The 16,449-nt window shown below is 44.2% G+C and overlaps 1 protein-coding gene across 1 annotated transcript in view; it reads left to right on the top strand.

Annotated features, from left to right (window-relative positions):
* CUNH8orf34 (chromosome unknown C8orf34 homolog) overlaps nucleotides 1-16,449 on the top strand; it is a 105,703-nt gene that overhangs the window by 27,202 nt on the left and 62,052 nt on the right. Inside the window, exon 6 of the mRNA XM_044424208.1 lies at nucleotides 4,728-4,897. Coding sequence (XP_044280143.1) covers nucleotides 4,728-4,897 — 170 coding nt within the window. The remainder of the gene's footprint in view (nucleotides 1-4,727; nucleotides 4,898-16,449) is intronic.

Raw genomic sequence — 16,449 nt, 5'->3', positions numbered from 1 at the left:
CTCCCTGCCAACAAAAGTGCGTATAGTCAAGGCTATGGTTTTCCCAGTTGCAATGTATGGCTGTGAAAGCTGGACCATAAGGAAGGCTGAGCGCAAAAGGATTGAGGCCTTTGAATTGTGGTGCTGGAGGAGACTCCTGCAAGTCCCTTGGACCACAAGGTGATCAAACCGGTCAGTCCTAGAGGAGATCAACCCTGACTGTTCTTTAGAAGGCCAGTTCCTGAAGATGAAACTCAAATACTTTGGCCACTCAATGAGAAGGAAGGACTCCCTGGAGAAGAGCCTAATGCTGGGCACAATAGATGGCAAAAGAAGAAGGGGACGGCAGAGAATGAGGTGGCTAGATGGAGTCACTGAAACAGTTGGCATGAGTTTGCGTGGACTCTGGGAGATGGTGGAGGATAGGAAGGCCTGGAGGAATGTTGTCCATGGGGTCGCGATGGGTCGGACACGACTTCGCAACTAACAACAGCGAAGGAGAATGAGGATATTTAAAAATAAATGAATTTTTTTCATCAGTCTTCATAGCAGAGGGTGCAGAACAGATACTTTTTACTGAATTTATTCTGGAAGGGCGTCAGGAATTCTGGAATTAAAGTAGATTGTAGTGACAAAAGATGAAATTCTCAATCTTACTGACAGACTGAAAGTCAGCAAATCTTATTGACAGACTGAAAGTCAGCAAATCTGTCCTAGAGTTCTAAAAGAACTCAAATATGAAATGCAGCCCTTCTTACTGAATATTTAATATGTCCCTGAAATCAGCCTATCTTCCAGAGGATTTGAGAATGGGCAATGGAATTCAATTTTTAAAAATAGATGAGGAGGGAACCAAGAGAATCACAGACCAGCTAGCTTAACTCTTGCTCTGGGTAAGTAACTTGAAAGCGTTATAAAAGATAGAATCAGTAAGCACATAGATGGACAAGCTCTGCTAGAAAAGAATCAACATGGCTTCTGCAAGAGGAAAACCTGTCTTGCTAACTTAGCTAGTGTTTACTTGCACTTCCAAAAGACTTTTGACAAAGTCTCTCACCAAATGTCCCTGAGCAAACTAAGCAATCATGGAATAAAAGGGGGATATCTGCTTATGGATCAGTAATTGCTTAAAGAGCAGAAGGCAGAGAGTGAGAATAAATAGAAATTTCTGCAGGTGAAGAGAAGTAACTAGTGGGGTCTCACAGGGTTCTGTGTTAGAACCAAAGCTTTTCAAGCTATTCATAAATGAGTTTGAATTAGGAGTAAACAGTACAGTGGCCAAGTTTGCTGATAACACTAAACTATTTAGGGTGGTTAAAACCAATAGGGATTATTAAGAGCTCTAAAGGGATTTTCCCAAGCTGGAGAATGGGCATCAAAATGGCAAATGCAGTTCAATGTAAGCAAGTGTAAAGTAATGTACGTTGGGACAAAAAATCCCAGCTTCAGGTATAGGCTGATGGAATTTGAGCCAGCTGTGAGCGATCACGAATCTTGGAGGACAGGGTAGACAGCTCAATGAAAGTGACAACCCAGTATATAGCTGCTGAGAAAAGGCAAACTCCATGTTAGGCATAATTGGGGATGGAACTGAAAAGATCATACTGTCCTTATATAAATCCTTGGTGCGCTGCACTTAGAATACTAAGCATAGATTTGGTAACCTTTTATGAAAAAGGACATTATTGAGTTGGGAAAAGTACAGAGAAAGACAACAAAAATGATCTAGGGGGTAGAGTAACTCTCCTATGAGCAGCAGCTGCAGCAACTGGGAATATTTAGCTTAGAAATGGGCAAGTAAAGGGAGACATGATAGAGGCATTTAAAATTATGCCTAATGTGGAGAAAGTGGAGGAGGAGACATTTTTCTCCTTCTGCCTTAGTACTAGAACTGGGATCATCTTGGGAAGCTGATTGGAGATTCAAGACAGGTAAAGGAACTAGTTCTTCACACAACATATGGTTAAACAGTGAATAATTAAACCTAACTGATGATGGCCACCAATTTGGATGGCTTTAAAAGGGCATCGGCAAATTTATGGGGAGGATGCTATCAATGACTATAAGCCTTATTGGCTATGGGCGACCTCCATGATCAGAGGTGGCATGCCTACATACCTGGGTTCTGAGGAATTTGGGCAGGTGACAGTCTTATAAGACAGTGGTTTTCAACCACCGGTCTTTGGACTGGTGCTGGTCCATGGGAGATTTTCTGCCGGTCAGGCTTGGAGGCATGCCATTCACATTGGATTGGTGCAGGGGCTGGCTGTGTTCCACCACCTCTTCCTTGGTTGACATCACATTCATGGGGGGTGCGCTGGTGTCACTGAGGGGACCAGGGATGGGAGAGATGGCTCAGCAGGACCTGAGGGACGCCCCAGCAGGAGTGACGCTGCACTGATTTATGTATTTTGTTCTTTTGTTAACATTTTTTTGTTGCTCAACTTCTGGTTCTGGAGAATTTTCTCTTTTTTTGGCATTGTGCTTGGAAACTAATACTGTACACTTTTCTTTCTTTGAAGTATTTCTTAAACTTCATTATTTTATGAGCATTGTGGAAAACAAACTGTTAGCCCCATGGTTATGTGTATGGTAGGTCAGACCACTGGCCCATCTACTTTGACTAGTAAGTGGCTCTTTAGAGTCTCAGAGAAATACATTTTCTGGAATCCCTTTTAATTGGAGGTCCATGTACCTTAGTTTGGAACCTTCTTCATGCAAAGACCCTGTTCTGTTGCTGAACTATGGCCTTGCCCTCTAACATGTTCCATCTCTTTTCTGTACCTTAGAAAAATGCTGTCAGCCACCAGGACTGGCCCAAGGCGTTTGAGCAGGACAGGAAATACCTCCCCCCCCCCCACTGTCACACACAATATGTCATATGCTCCAGGCTGATAAAGTAACTTTGCACATGTGGCAATAAATCTTAGAAAAATAAATCTTTGAAAACACCCATCCCTGTTCCTTGTAGAAAAAAAATACAGCAATAGTAAATGAGGTGAATGCTTTGCTGTGCTTTTGTAGCATTCAAATTATACTACCTCAGGCAGCCATTGCCCTGCCTAATGGTAGTTGGGACAATTAGCTGGGACAAAAGGGACTCTGTAGAAGCATGGATAATACGGCAAGAAGTGTTATTCTCCAGCACTGATGAATGAAATGAATTTAAAAAGGATACTGTCCCTGTTCTTTTATTGCACAGTCTGTTCTTCCTTAAGTAGGTCATTACTGCTTCAGGGATGAAATATCATTGAACTCTGAAACTCAGAAGAATATGCTCAATTAGATCCCTTCTCTTTAAAATCATATTTGCAGTTAGTGATGACTTAGAATGTGTATCTTTACCACTGATTTAGATGTGCATCATAACTCTGTATGTATATTTGTCATTTAAAACTGCAGTCATATATCTACTTACTTGAGAGTAAGCTCTATGTAACTCAGCCAGATATATTTGTCAGAAGCCATATACAGAACTGCATTTTTACTCTTCTAGGAGGAATTCAAAATATATCAATATTTTTTCTGAGAGAATAACAGGCAATGAATGAAATTGAATAGAGCAATTTTGGCATACTGAATGATTTTTCTGAAAAATTATATATTTAATGTCTAATTTTTTTAGTACATTTCTGGTTGCTATGCTTAAAGATTAGCAAAAGCATGTGTAAAAGACATTTTGAGTTTTAAATTTAAAATTTTTTTCTTATGTGGAATGGGTGGGGTAAGATTGTAGAAATAATGCGTAACAGGAATAAGAATGATTATTACTATGTAGACCAGTTTTACCCAACCTGATGATCTTCACATGTTTTGGACTACAACTTCCATTGGAGCTGAAGTCCGAAATACCTGGAGAGCATTCGGGTAGGGGAAGCTGAAATAGACATTTGAGCTGTGATAATAATTAGGAATATCTACTGGAAAATAAATTACTTCAGATTTCTTTGCAATGCTTTGTGAAGGAGACTATTTAGAACATTTTGGGAAACATCCGCTCCACCTGGAAATTCAAAGCTTCAATGACTCTTAATGGGGAAATCAACACATGACTATAACTTTTTTAATCTGTCAGATTTGGATGGATCTTCAAGATACCTCTTCCTGAGGGGATAAAGCCTACTGGATTTCAAACAAACGCCTGCCCAGAGATTTGTGCTAGTAGCAGATCTGATCTTAGAACTTCTGTCTCTGCCTTTCCTCTCAGCAACATGAATTTAGAGCAACATGAACTTTGCCAGGCTCCTGTTTTATCCTTGAAACATGACAATTCATTCAAATTATAATGTCTAAACTAATGGCTGTTAATTATATGGTTGTATAGAACCTCTCTGCTGAGAAACAATTTGCTGAATACAGCTCCTGAATGTGGCTCCCGTTAAGCAAATGTGGCAAAAGGCATTATTTTCATGCTCTGCTAATTACTTTGAGGGAATCACATTGACCATTGTGGAAAACAAAATCCTGTAGTCTGATCTAGAAAGATGGTTCAGATGTACCACTGAAGGCTGTTTTGTCTAGATCTACAAGCTGCAAATTATTTTGCACTGACAACCTATATACTTAAAATAAGTGTACTGCTTAAAGACTTTGGCTGTTCATGCTGCACTACCCAAACATCAAAACTTTACTGATTTAAGTGATGAACTTTGCATTTTTCCAGGTAATATAATTAAACTTGTGTAGTTCTTGTTTCCCTCTTTTCCCTATGGTACTATAAATAAGCAGTAACATTTTTCCCATTCTAGGATGCAATAGCCTTTAATGCTCCTCTTTTACGACCCCGTGTTGTTGGAGAATGGGTTGGCCGTGAAGAGAATGATGCAGATCCATTGGCTGATGAAATGCTCCAACCTCCAGTACCAAGAAGCAAAATGGAACAGTGGGACAGTGAAGATAGTGGTAGTCCTGGAGGAAGGTATCGTTTGCTGGTGTTCTGAAGCCTTGTGGCCTTCCAGATGTTTTGACCTACAATTTCCATCAGCCCTTACCTGGCACAGTCGGTGATCAGGGGTGATGGACATTATAAGTATGAACATCAGAAGGGTTCCAAATTGCCCAGTCCTGGCTTGGGTAAAACTTCTTATATTGTCCCTTTATCAGTATCCAATCATACCACTTATTTTAGCTGACCCAGATTAATTAGAAGTTGAAGGGGTTAACTGTTCATGTGACTGGGTCCCAAATGATTGGAATGCTTGCATAATTGGAGATCTCAATCACATGGATCCCTCACATGAGCACAGCTTGTCATATATATGGGCTACTCTTGGAACACACAGGGACAGGGGCAGGGCTTCATTTATTACCAGTTTATGAATAGCTGAGAATAAATAATCTTCTAACATTATGCAGGTAAAAGATCTTACATATTTTGTATCTCAGTCCCTGGAACTAAGAGACAGGTTCCATGTTATGCTAATCACATAGTTCAGTGTAAGATTTTTTCCTTTAGCGTGAGCACAAGCAACCCTGATTCAGATTGGCTTCACTGTACACCAAGAGCAAGAATCCAGACTTCTTCCTACCCCTCCCCACCCCAATCTACATAGCTCCAGGGTGGGTATAGGTTGAAAAAGAGAGAGAGAGAGAAATAAAACTTGTCCAGGGAGATTTTTTTAAAAACTTGCTCATTGGATAGGGTATATGGTGGTCTTAGTCCAAATTGGGGCCACTTGCATTTGCATTATGGTAAAGAAAAAGCTAACCCTCAGCTCCATGCTATGTGATTAGCACAATGTACTTTGTAATGTATTAATACTGCCTACCCTACATAAAGAAAAAATGGAAAGAAGGAATTAAAAAAGCAAACTCTGGAATGAATTCTTAGCTACAAAGTTCCCATGAAGAACAGCTGGTATGGAAAACAGGAAAGAAGAAGCCCAACGTTGGTGGTCAGTCAGTTTAGCTTGTAGATAAGCTCAGCTAGCTTAGGGATTGGCCCTGCTATCTGTCCTTTCCTTTGATGTAAATGGCCCTTGCTAGATGACAGCTGATAGACAGAGGTGGCCGATGGACCTGGCTTCTCAGCAGAAGTGATACCAGCCTGTTGTAGCTGGAGTGCAAGTCAGACGGAGTGTCATGCAATGAATTATTAAATTAATTACTGCATTTGTGTGACTCCAGCCTCCAATACCATCAAAGCACACTGTTATTTAAACAAGTTTACTTATTCATAGACACTACTACCTGGAATGAAGCTATGAGCTATGCCGTGCAGGGTCATTCAAGACGGACAGGTCATAGCAGAGAGCTCTGACAAAACGTGATCCACTGGAGAAGGAAATGGCAACCCACTCCAGTATCTTTGCCATGAAAACTCCACGGACAGTACCAAAAGGAAAAAAGATATGACGCCGGAAGATGAGCCCCTCAGGTCGGAAGGTGTCCAATATGCTACTGGGGAATAGCAGAGGGCTAGTACTAGTAGCACCAGAAAGAATGAAGCAACCGGGTCAAAGCCGAAAGGACACTCAGTTGCAGATGTATCTGGTGGTGAAAGAGTCTGATGCTGCAAAGATCTATACTCCATTGGAACCTGGAATGTAACATCCATGAAACAAGGCAAGCTGGATGTGGTCAAACAAGAGATGATAAGACTGAACATTGACATCTTAGGAATCAGTGAACTAAAATGGACAGGAATGGGTGAATTTAATTCAGATGACCATCAGGTATAATACTGCGGGCAAGAATCCCTCAGAAGAAATGGAGTAGCCTTCATAGTCAATAAAAGAGTAGGAAAAGCAGTACTGGGAAACAATCTCCAAAATGACAGAATGTTCTCAGTTCGAATCCAAGGCAAACCATTCAACATCGCAATAGTCCAAGTCTATGCCCCAACCACTGGTGCTGAAGAGGCTGAAGTTGACCAGTTCTATGAAGGCCTACAACACCTTCTAGAATTAATTCCAAAAAATGATGTCCTTATCATCATGGGGGATTGGAATGCTAAAGTAGGAAACCAAAAGATAACCGGAATAACAGGCAAGTTTGGCCTTGGAGTACAAAATGAAGGAGGGCAAAGGCTGGTAGAATTTTGTCAAGAGAATACGATAGTCATAGCAAACACTCTTTTCCAACAACCCAAGAGACGACTCTACATATGAACATCACCAGACGGTCAACACAGAAATCAGATTGACTATGTGCTCTGCAGCCAAAGATGGAGAAGCTCTATACAGTCAGTAAAAACTAGACCAGGAGCTAGGAAGTTCCAGAAAAACATCTACTTTTGCTTCATTGACTACACTAAAGCCTTTGATTGTGTGGATCACGACAAATTGTGGCAAGTCCTTAAAGAGATGGGAGTACCAGACCATCTTATTTGTCTCTTGAGAAACCTATATGTGGGTCAAGAAGCAACAGGGAGAACTGGGCACCGAACCACTGATTGTTTCAAAATTGAGAAAGGAGTTCAGCAAGGCTGTATACTGTCACCCTGCCCGTTTAACTTATATGCAGAACACATCATGAGAAAGGTGGGGCTAGATGAATCACCAGTTGGAATTGAGATTGCTGGGAGAAATAGCAACAACCTCTGGTATGCAGATGATACCACTCTCATGGCAGAAACTGAAGAGGAACTAAAGAGCCTCTTGATGCAGGTGAAGGAGGAGAGCGCAAAAGTTGGCTTGAAACTCAACATTAAGAAAACTAAGATCATGGCATCCGGTCCTCTCTCTTCCTGGCAAATAGATGGGGGAAAAATGGAGGTAGTGACAGATTTTATTTTCCTGGGCTCCAAGATCACCGCAGACTGCAGCCAAGAAATTAAAAGGCGCTTGCTCCTGGGGAGGAAAGTTATGGCAAATCTAGACAGCATACTAAAAAGCAGAGACATCACCCTGCTAACAAAAGTGCGTATAGTCAAGGCTATGGTTTTCCCAGTTGCAATGTATGGCTGTGAAAGCTGGAACATACGGAAGGCTTAGCACTGAAGGATTGAGGCCTTTGAATTATGGTGCTGGAGGAGACTCCTGCAAGTCCCTTGGACCGCAAGGCGATCAAACTGGTCAGTCCTAGAGGAGATCAACCCTGACTGCTCTTTAGAAGGCCAGATCCTGAAGATGAAACTCAAATACTTTGGCCACCTAATGAGAAGGAACGATTCCCTGGAGAAGAGCCTAATGCTGGGCACAATAGATGGCAAAAGAAGAAGGGAACTGCAGAGGATGAGGTGGCTAGATGGAGTCACTGAAGCAGTTGGTTTGAGCTTGGATGGATTCCGGGAGATGGTGGAGGACAGGAAGGCCTGGAAGAATGTTGTCCATGGGGTCGCGATGGGTCGGACACGACTTCGCGACTAACAACAACAACATGTGACTAGTTCCATCCTCTCTTTGACATCTTTACTGGTGTCTTGAGGTGGTCTCACGTTTCAATTAACTCACACAGCAGGCCGTATATCAGCTATAAACTTTTATTGCTACTTTCCACAAGATTTACGAAGTAGCTGATAAGCTCCACTAACAAGCTTTCTACAAGCTGCAGTTGCTGCTTCTTTCTGAGTTCACTACGAAAGCAGCACGTGGTATCAAACCTTCCTGTCTCGTCTTTCCGCCCGACGGCGTGACAGAGCCTCGTCCCTTCGTCGTAATTGGTTCCATCAAGGCTCTTCTATCTTGGGTGGATGCTAATTCTTCTGCTGAACCCTGTTCAGCAGCTTCAGGGTCTGGAGTCGGGGGTGCATCTTTCCCAGGCAGTCCAGAGCTAGAATCAGAGGGAACTACTCTCTCAGACACATCCCCCTCGGTCTGCGGGGGGATTGTGTGCTCAGGGGCCAAGGGATGAGGTGGAGGAGAGGTCTCTTGCTCAGCAGCCAGAGAGTCAGGCTGTGTCTGGGCGTCTGAGCATTGGTTCTCAAATATAAGTCTCCTTGGTCAAATGCCAAACTCTCACTGCCAGCTCCTGTCTCTTTCTCGTGAGTAGGCATCACGGCCGAGGCATCAGGCACGACACTACCCCCCCCCCCTCCACAATCTCCCCTCCCCTGGTGTTGTAAACGCCATGCACCACCTGGTTTGTGAGGAAAACGAAGGTGGAATTGTCTGAGGAGGATGGGTGCGTGAATGTGAACAATGTGGTACGTTCCTTGGGGGGTTATCCCTTCCACTGTACAAGATATTGGAGCTGGCCCCTTCGAAATCTGAAGTCAAGTATCTCTTCGATCTCAAATTCTTCTCCATCCACCAAAACGGGTGGGGGTAGTGGGGGTTGAGATCTGAGGTGGTGTGATTGAGAGGCAGGGGAGAGTAGCGCCCAGTGGAACACTGGGTGTAATCTCATAGAGGGAGGTAAAGCTAAGCGGAAGGTTACAGGGTTGATTTGGGCAACAATTTGTAAAGGTCCTACCCGCTTGTGGGCCAATTTGTGGGAGGGCACTGAAAGAGAGAGGAATTCGGTGGATAGCCATACCCAGTCACCTATGTGGAGAGGACCCCCAGGCTGTCTAGAGCGGTCTGCAACGTCTTTGTAAGCCGCTTTGGCCTGGTCCTTCTGCTCTTTGAGCACAGCCTGTATGGAGGATAAGTCCTGTAGAATATCGCCGGCAGCAGGAACGGAAGTGGCCGGCAGGGCAGAGAGAAATGTACGTGGGTGGTATCCTAGGTTTGCAAAAAAAGGAGTTTGATGAGTTGAGGCATGTATGGAATTGTTGTAAGCAAACTCCGCCAGCGGAAGAAAGATGGACCAGTCGTCTTGTTGGTAGTTCACATAGCAGCAGAGGGTATGCCAGGGGCCTGGGGGAGTCTCCAAAGCCTGGAGGAGACCCGGGGGCTTGCCGGGTTGATGCTTGGCCCTTTGGCATGTGGGGCAGGATACGACATATGATTTGACGTCGTAGCTTAAACGGGGCCACCAAAAATCTCTGGAAATCGTATTTAAAGTCTTATAAACCCCAAAGTGGCCCGTGGAGGGGGAATCGTGACATTGCTGCAATACACATTCTCTTAGCGGCAGCGGTACGTATGCAGCTTGGTTGTACAACAAGATATTGTTATTGAAGCAGAAAGCGGCGGGAAGGACACCCGCCGCCCCTTGTTCCCTCTTGGATTTGACAAAAGGATCGGACTGTTGGGCTTGGAGGAGGTCAGCGTGCCAGGAGGTGGAAGTGGCAGTCGATGCAATAATTTCGGGTTGCAAAATAGGAGTGGGTTCGGGGATTTCTTTGTCACTTCTGAAGTATCAGGCTTCCTGGAGAGCTCATCCACCAGAAGATTTTTTGATGGTATAATATACTCTATAGGGAAGTGAAAACGAGCGAAGAACAAAGCCCAACGTGCTTGCCTCTGGTTGAGGATCTTGGCTGTGGAGAAATGGGTCAGGTTCTTATGGTCTGTTTGAATCAGGACCGTGTGGGAGGCACCTTCTAATAAATGTCGCCACTCTTCCAGGGCCGCTTTGATCACCAATAATTCTTTCTCCCACATAGTGTAGTTGTGTTCAGAGTTCAAGAGCTTGCGTGAATAAAATGCCACTGGCCTGAGGACATCAGCCGAATCTTTGTGGGGTTGTAAGAGGACCACTCCAATTGCTTTGTCTGACGCATCAGTTTGCAGCACAAATGGCATGGACGTATCCGGGTGGAGCAGTTGATTTTCAGAGGCAAAATGGCATTTTAGGGTAGCAAACACTGTGGATTCTTGGGGCTACCAGTTCAAACGTCAGCCTTTTCCTTTTAAAAGGTCTGTTAGTGGGGCTGTTAAGTGAGAGAAGTGGGGTATGAATCGGCGATAGAAATTTGCGAATCCTAAGAATTTTTGAAGTTCTCTCTTCATCCGTGGTGGTTACCATGATAGTATAGCGCGTACCTTCTCAGGATCTATCTGTAGTCCATCTTGGGAAATACGATATCCTAGATACATCAGACACATGGTGTGGAACTCACATTTTTCAAGTTTGGCGGAGAGGTGATTTTTGTGCATGTGCTGGAGGACGGCCCTTACGTGTTGGACGTGAGACTCTGGGTCATTGGAAAAAATCAACAAATCATCCAAGTATGCAATCAAAAAGTTGTCCAAGAAATTGTGAAAGATCTCATTTATCAACCTGGAAAAAGATTGCCCCGCATTTACCAAGCCAAACAGCGTTACGAGAAACTCGAACGTGCCAAAATGTGATTGGAAGGCAGTTAGGTGTTCGTGTCCAGGACGGATGTGGAGTAAATTGTACGCGTTGTGGAGGTCTGTCTTGGTAAAAATGCGTGCGTGGCTCAGACGTTCCAAGATCTCCAAGATTAGAGGCATGGAGTGCGTGTTGGGTACAGTAATGAAATTTAGGTGGCGGTAGTCGATACAGACTCTAGGCTCCTCGGAATTCTTTCAGGGAACGATGATGGGTGTAGCCGAAGTGGGAGATGAGGATGGACAGATGAAGCCTTTTTAAGGTTGGTGGAAATGAAGTCCTTGAGGACCTGAAGTTCTTTTGGCGACATGGGTCTCAATTTTCCAACAGGAAGCGAGGCACCCGGCTGCAGGTGTATTTCCATGTCGCAGGCACGGTGAGGGGGTAATCTATCAGCCTCCTTTGGGTCAAAGACGTCCCAGAAATCTTGGTAGTGGGGAGGAAGAGCTGTGGTCAATGGCGGGGGGGTGGAGACTGGGGGGGTTGAGGTGTTGGAATCAACACAATATTTGGTGCAAAATGAAGAGTTGAACTGTATTTGTCCGGAATCCCAGGATATTTGTGGCTTGTGTTTGACTAGCCAGTCCATGCCAAGTACTATGAGATATTGTAAATCATTCACCAGCAAGAATACTGCCTGTTTGCAGTGTCTGCCAATTTGCAGAATGAGTGGGTGGGATTGGTGCCACGAAGGGCCCCCCTGCAGGAGGCATCACTGGATTGAGTCCACTTGAAGCGGGGCAGGCAGTAATGACGTGGGAAAGGAGTGTGACTCAGCAATTGTACATCCATAAACGAGGCGGTGGCACCACTATCAATCAAGGCTGTAGCGCGTATTTCAGGCCGTGGGTATGCTTGCAAGGTAACATCCAGGAGCAGGTGTCAGGTTGAAGGGGGTTTTGCGGGGATAGAGCACCCTTGTGGGTAGGTCGTAGGTCCCAGCGTAGCAGCGCTTAATGACGCTGGGACTGAAAGTTTCCCGCCTGCTTTTTGTAAGAACAAAAACGAGCCAAGTGGCCTAATTGTCCACAAACAAAACATGGGCCGGCCGGATGTCGGTAATCAGTGTCTCATTTTGGAATGTGAGGCCTGGCAGCACCTAGCTGCATTGGCTCGGGCTCGGGCTCAGGCGGAGCTGTTGCATCGGCAACGTAGTAATCAGGCGATAACTGGTGAGGCCTGGCCCCGTCCATGGGAAACTTATCCCTCCTGCTGGCGTTGGGCCATGGCGGTTTTCCCGCCTCTCATTTTCCCGCTCAGCCAGTCTCTCATCCAATTGTATAGTGACAAGCATTAACTGCTGTAGGGTGTCTGGTAGGGGGCAACAAGCCAAAAGATCCAAAATCTCACCCTTAAGCCCTCTCTGTATTGCACCATCAATGCTTTTTTGTTCCAACCCAGGTCATTCATTAAAAGTTGAGATTTGGTGGTGTAATCAGCTGCTGAACTTGCCCCCTGCCACAGATGTTTTATCTCCCGGAAGGCCATTTCTTCATAGACGTCAATGCCAAGAAACTTTCCCAAGGCATTTAGGAAAGAAGTGGCATCATTTAAAATGGGGTCGTTAGATATTAATCTCGCAGTCGCCTGTCTCGCGGCTGCTCCAGTGAGTTGATTAACAGGAAGCCTACCTTGGTCTTTTCATGAGGGAAGTCGTGCAGGCGGAGATGTATGTAAACTCACATTGTGCTTTGAAAGTCATAAATCCTTCTTTTTTTCCATCATATCTGGGAGGAGGTTCAACTGGACAGCGTTTCAATTTCATCTCCAAAAGCTGAGGGGGAGCTGCTGCTGGTTGTGCTGCTTTAGCTGTGCCTGAAGGTCGTTTAAATGTTATTTCTGCATTCCTGGTCCGTAGAAGGGCGTTTTCATCTCGCAGACTCTGGATCTCCGGTGGGGTCTGGTCCGAGGGGTCCATTTTTGCAAGGGAGAGGAAAAAGAAAAAAAAATCTCTGCCTACCTGTGTGAGATTTAATGCTCCTGTTTGTATTGGAGTGTAGAAAAGGGAAAGAAGCAGCAAGCTGTCGTGAGGTGGTCTCACGTTTCAATTAGCTCACACAGCAGGCCGTATATCAGCTATAAACTTTTATTGCTACTTTCCACAAGATTTACGAAGTAGCTGATAAGCTCCACTAACGAGCTTTCTACAAGCTGCAGTTGCTGCTTCTTTCTGAGTTCACTACGAAAGCAGCACGTGGTATCAAACCTTCCTGTCTCGTCTTTCCGCCCGACGGCGTGACAGAGCCTCGTCCCTTCATCATAGTTGGTTCTGTCGTGTCAAGGCTCTTCTATCTTGGGCGGATGCTAATTCTTCTGCTGAACCCTGTTCAGCAGCTTCAGGGTCTGGAGTCGGGGGTGCATCTTTCTCAGGCAGTCCAGAGCTAGAATCAGAGGGAGCTACTCTCTCAGACGCTTTCCCCTCGGTCTGCGGGGTGGGGGGGGGGTTGTGTGCTCAGGGGCCAAGGGATGAGGTGGAGGAGAGGTTTCTTGCTCATTAGCCTGAGAGTCAGGCTGTGTCTGGGCCGTCTGAGCATTGGTTCTCAAATATAAGTCTCCTTGGTCAAATGCCAAACTCTCACTGCCAGCTCCTGTCTCTTCCTCGCGAGTAGGCGTCTTGGCCGAGGCGTCAGGCACGACAACTGGTCACTCAGATGTAGGGTTGGTCAAGATTTTTCTTATGAAAAATAACCCACAGATAACAGCCTGGAGTACGAGTTTTTTTTTAGCAGCTGCTTATAAAATTTGATGGGGTATTGTCTGCAATGAGTGTAAATTTTAATGCCTGACCTTCTATTCTCTTTCTTTTTTCTTTTTAAATATGATATGTATTATCATCTTTTCAGAGTTTGGATTTTAAAATTAAATGTGCAGTACTTGGAATTTTGTTTTCCTCTTTCAGATTACTCTGGTCTTTGACTGTTTGAATAAACTGACTGATTGACAGTTTTAGCAACTGGAGGTTTCAAAGGCAATGTGGTGGTTTGTAAGAGGTAGAAACCAAGGGGTTACTGAAGGCAAAACTAGTAAAAATGTTGATGTTTGTTTTACTGCTTAAGAATGCTGTATGAAGTATTTTGGATATGCTGAGCTTTCTGGATCAAATGATTTGAATAGAGGCGTTTGAGTTAGGGATGTACACTGAAGTCAAGATTCTGTCCTGATTCTGCTTTGGCTTGTGTGCTGCTGCTTTGTGCCATGTCAAAAATATAAAACACAGGAACATCCCTGTGATAAGTTCCTTCCACATCCCTTCCAAAATAAACTGCAATTGGAAATAAAAATGAGAGGCCCATTGAAGTTATTTTCTAGTTTGAATTTAGGGTTATCAGTCAGAAAATTAAATTGCTCCCTTCTCCCACCCTAGTGTTTTGCTTATGTGGAGAATATGAAAGGAAATCTATCTAATTTTGCATGCACATGGTCTGTGATTCTGTATCCCTCTGAATCACTTCTTAGGCCTCAAATGGATCCTGATTCAGCTTGGATTCAATCAGAGGAGATAAACTTCATTTCATACAAGCCCTGTATCGCCGTCAAATGTCCCAGTTTGCACAAATCCTGAATCAAACACCAAAGAGAATGTATCACTTGAACCTGAATGTAGCAGAAACACGGTATACGTTGCAGCAGCATCTCTCTGCAGGGTGTTCCCCATTGACATTACACAGCAATCCTTTGTTTTTGTTGGATGTCTTGATTATTTGATTGTCTTAAGACCTGCTTATACTTCTCATGAAGTGGAATTCAGTCAGTTCATTGGCAGACCACGATTATTTTATTGTATCTTTACTGTTATAGTTTTATGGTTTTATTATTTTCCTTAATAGCTTTGATGAGTAACTGGAAAGCAATGCATAGACTTGTGTAACAAATACTAATAAATATGCTCTGTGCTATTAACCTGGCTTTTGCAGAAGAGTGGCCTGCTAAGGTGGCTGCTGTTTCATTTTGTGAAGTCATCTTTGACTTATGGTGACCCTTTGAAAGCCCGTCAAAATGTTCTGTCCATGACAGTTCCATTTAACTCTTCCAAGTTCAAGCCTGTGATTTCCTTTATGATATCAATCCATCTGATATATGCTGTTCCCCTTTGCCTTCTGCCTTTGAATTTTCCTAGCATGTTGTCTTCTCCAGTGAGTCTTACCTTCTTGTGATGTATCCAAAGTAGAGCAGCCGCAAATTTGTCATTTTCATATCTAGGGAAAACTTTGGCTTGATTTGATATAAAATGCACCTGTTTTCCTTTCTATGGATCCAGGGTATTTGCAAAAGCCTTCCAGAACCATGCTTTTGTTGTTCTTAGTCGCGAAGTCGTGTCTGACCCATTGCGACCCCATGGACAACACTCCTCCAGGCCTTCCTGTCCTCCACCATCCCCCGGAGTCCACTTAAGCTCATGCCGGCGGCTTCAGTGACTCCAACTATCCTCCTCATTCTCTACCATCCGCTTCTTCTTTTGCCATCTATTGTTCCCAGCATTGTGCACTTCTCCAGGGAGTCCTTCCTTCTCATTAGGTGGCCATAGTATTTGAGTTTCATCTACAGTATCTGGCCTTCTAAAGAGCAGTCAGGGTTGATCTCCTCTAGGACTGACCGGTTTGATTGCCTTGCAGTCCAAGGGACTCGCAGGAGTCTTCTCCAGCACCACAATTCAAAGGCCTCAATTCTTTGGTGCTCAGCCGTCCTTATGGTCCAACTTTCACAGCCATACATTGCAACTGGGAAAACCATAAGCCTTGACTATATGCACTTTTGTTGGCAGGGTGATGTCTCTGCGTTTTAGCATGCTGTCTAGATTTGCAATAGCTTTCCTCCCCAGGAGCAAGTATCTTTTAATTTCTTGGCTGTAGTCCCCGTCTGCGGTGAACTTGGAGCCCAGGAAAATAAAATCTGTCACTACCTCCATTTCTTCCCCATCTGTTTGCCAGGAAGTGAGAAGACCGGATGCCATGATCTTAGTTTTCTTAATGTTGAGTTTCAAGCCAACTTTTGTGCTCTCCTCCTTCACCCGCATCAAGAGGCTCTTTAGTTGCTCTTCACTTTCTGCCATGAGAGTGGTATCATCTGCATATCTGAGGCTGTTGATATTTCTCCCAGCAATCTTAATTCCAACTGGTGATTTATCTAGCCCTTCCTTTCTCATGATGTGCTCTGCATATAAGTTAAATAGGCAGGGCAACAGTATACAGCCTTGCCAAACTCCTTTCTCAATTTTGAACCAATCAGTGGTTCTGTGTCCAGTTCTCACTGTTGCTTCTTGACCCGCATATAGGTTTCTCAAGAGACATGATGGTCAGGTACTCCCATCTCTTTAAGGACTTGCCACAATTTGTTGTGATCCACACA

The sequence above is a fragment of the Varanus komodoensis genome, unplaced genomic scaffold (assembly GCF_004798865.1).
Source record: "Varanus komodoensis strain SLA01 unplaced genomic scaffold, ASM479886v1 scaffold14_1, whole genome shotgun sequence".
Taxonomy (NCBI): Eukaryota; Metazoa; Chordata; class Lepidosauria; order Squamata; family Varanidae; genus Varanus; species Varanus komodoensis.
Note: the sequence above shows the minus strand (reverse complement) of the source record. Positions and strands in the feature narration are given on the sequence as shown.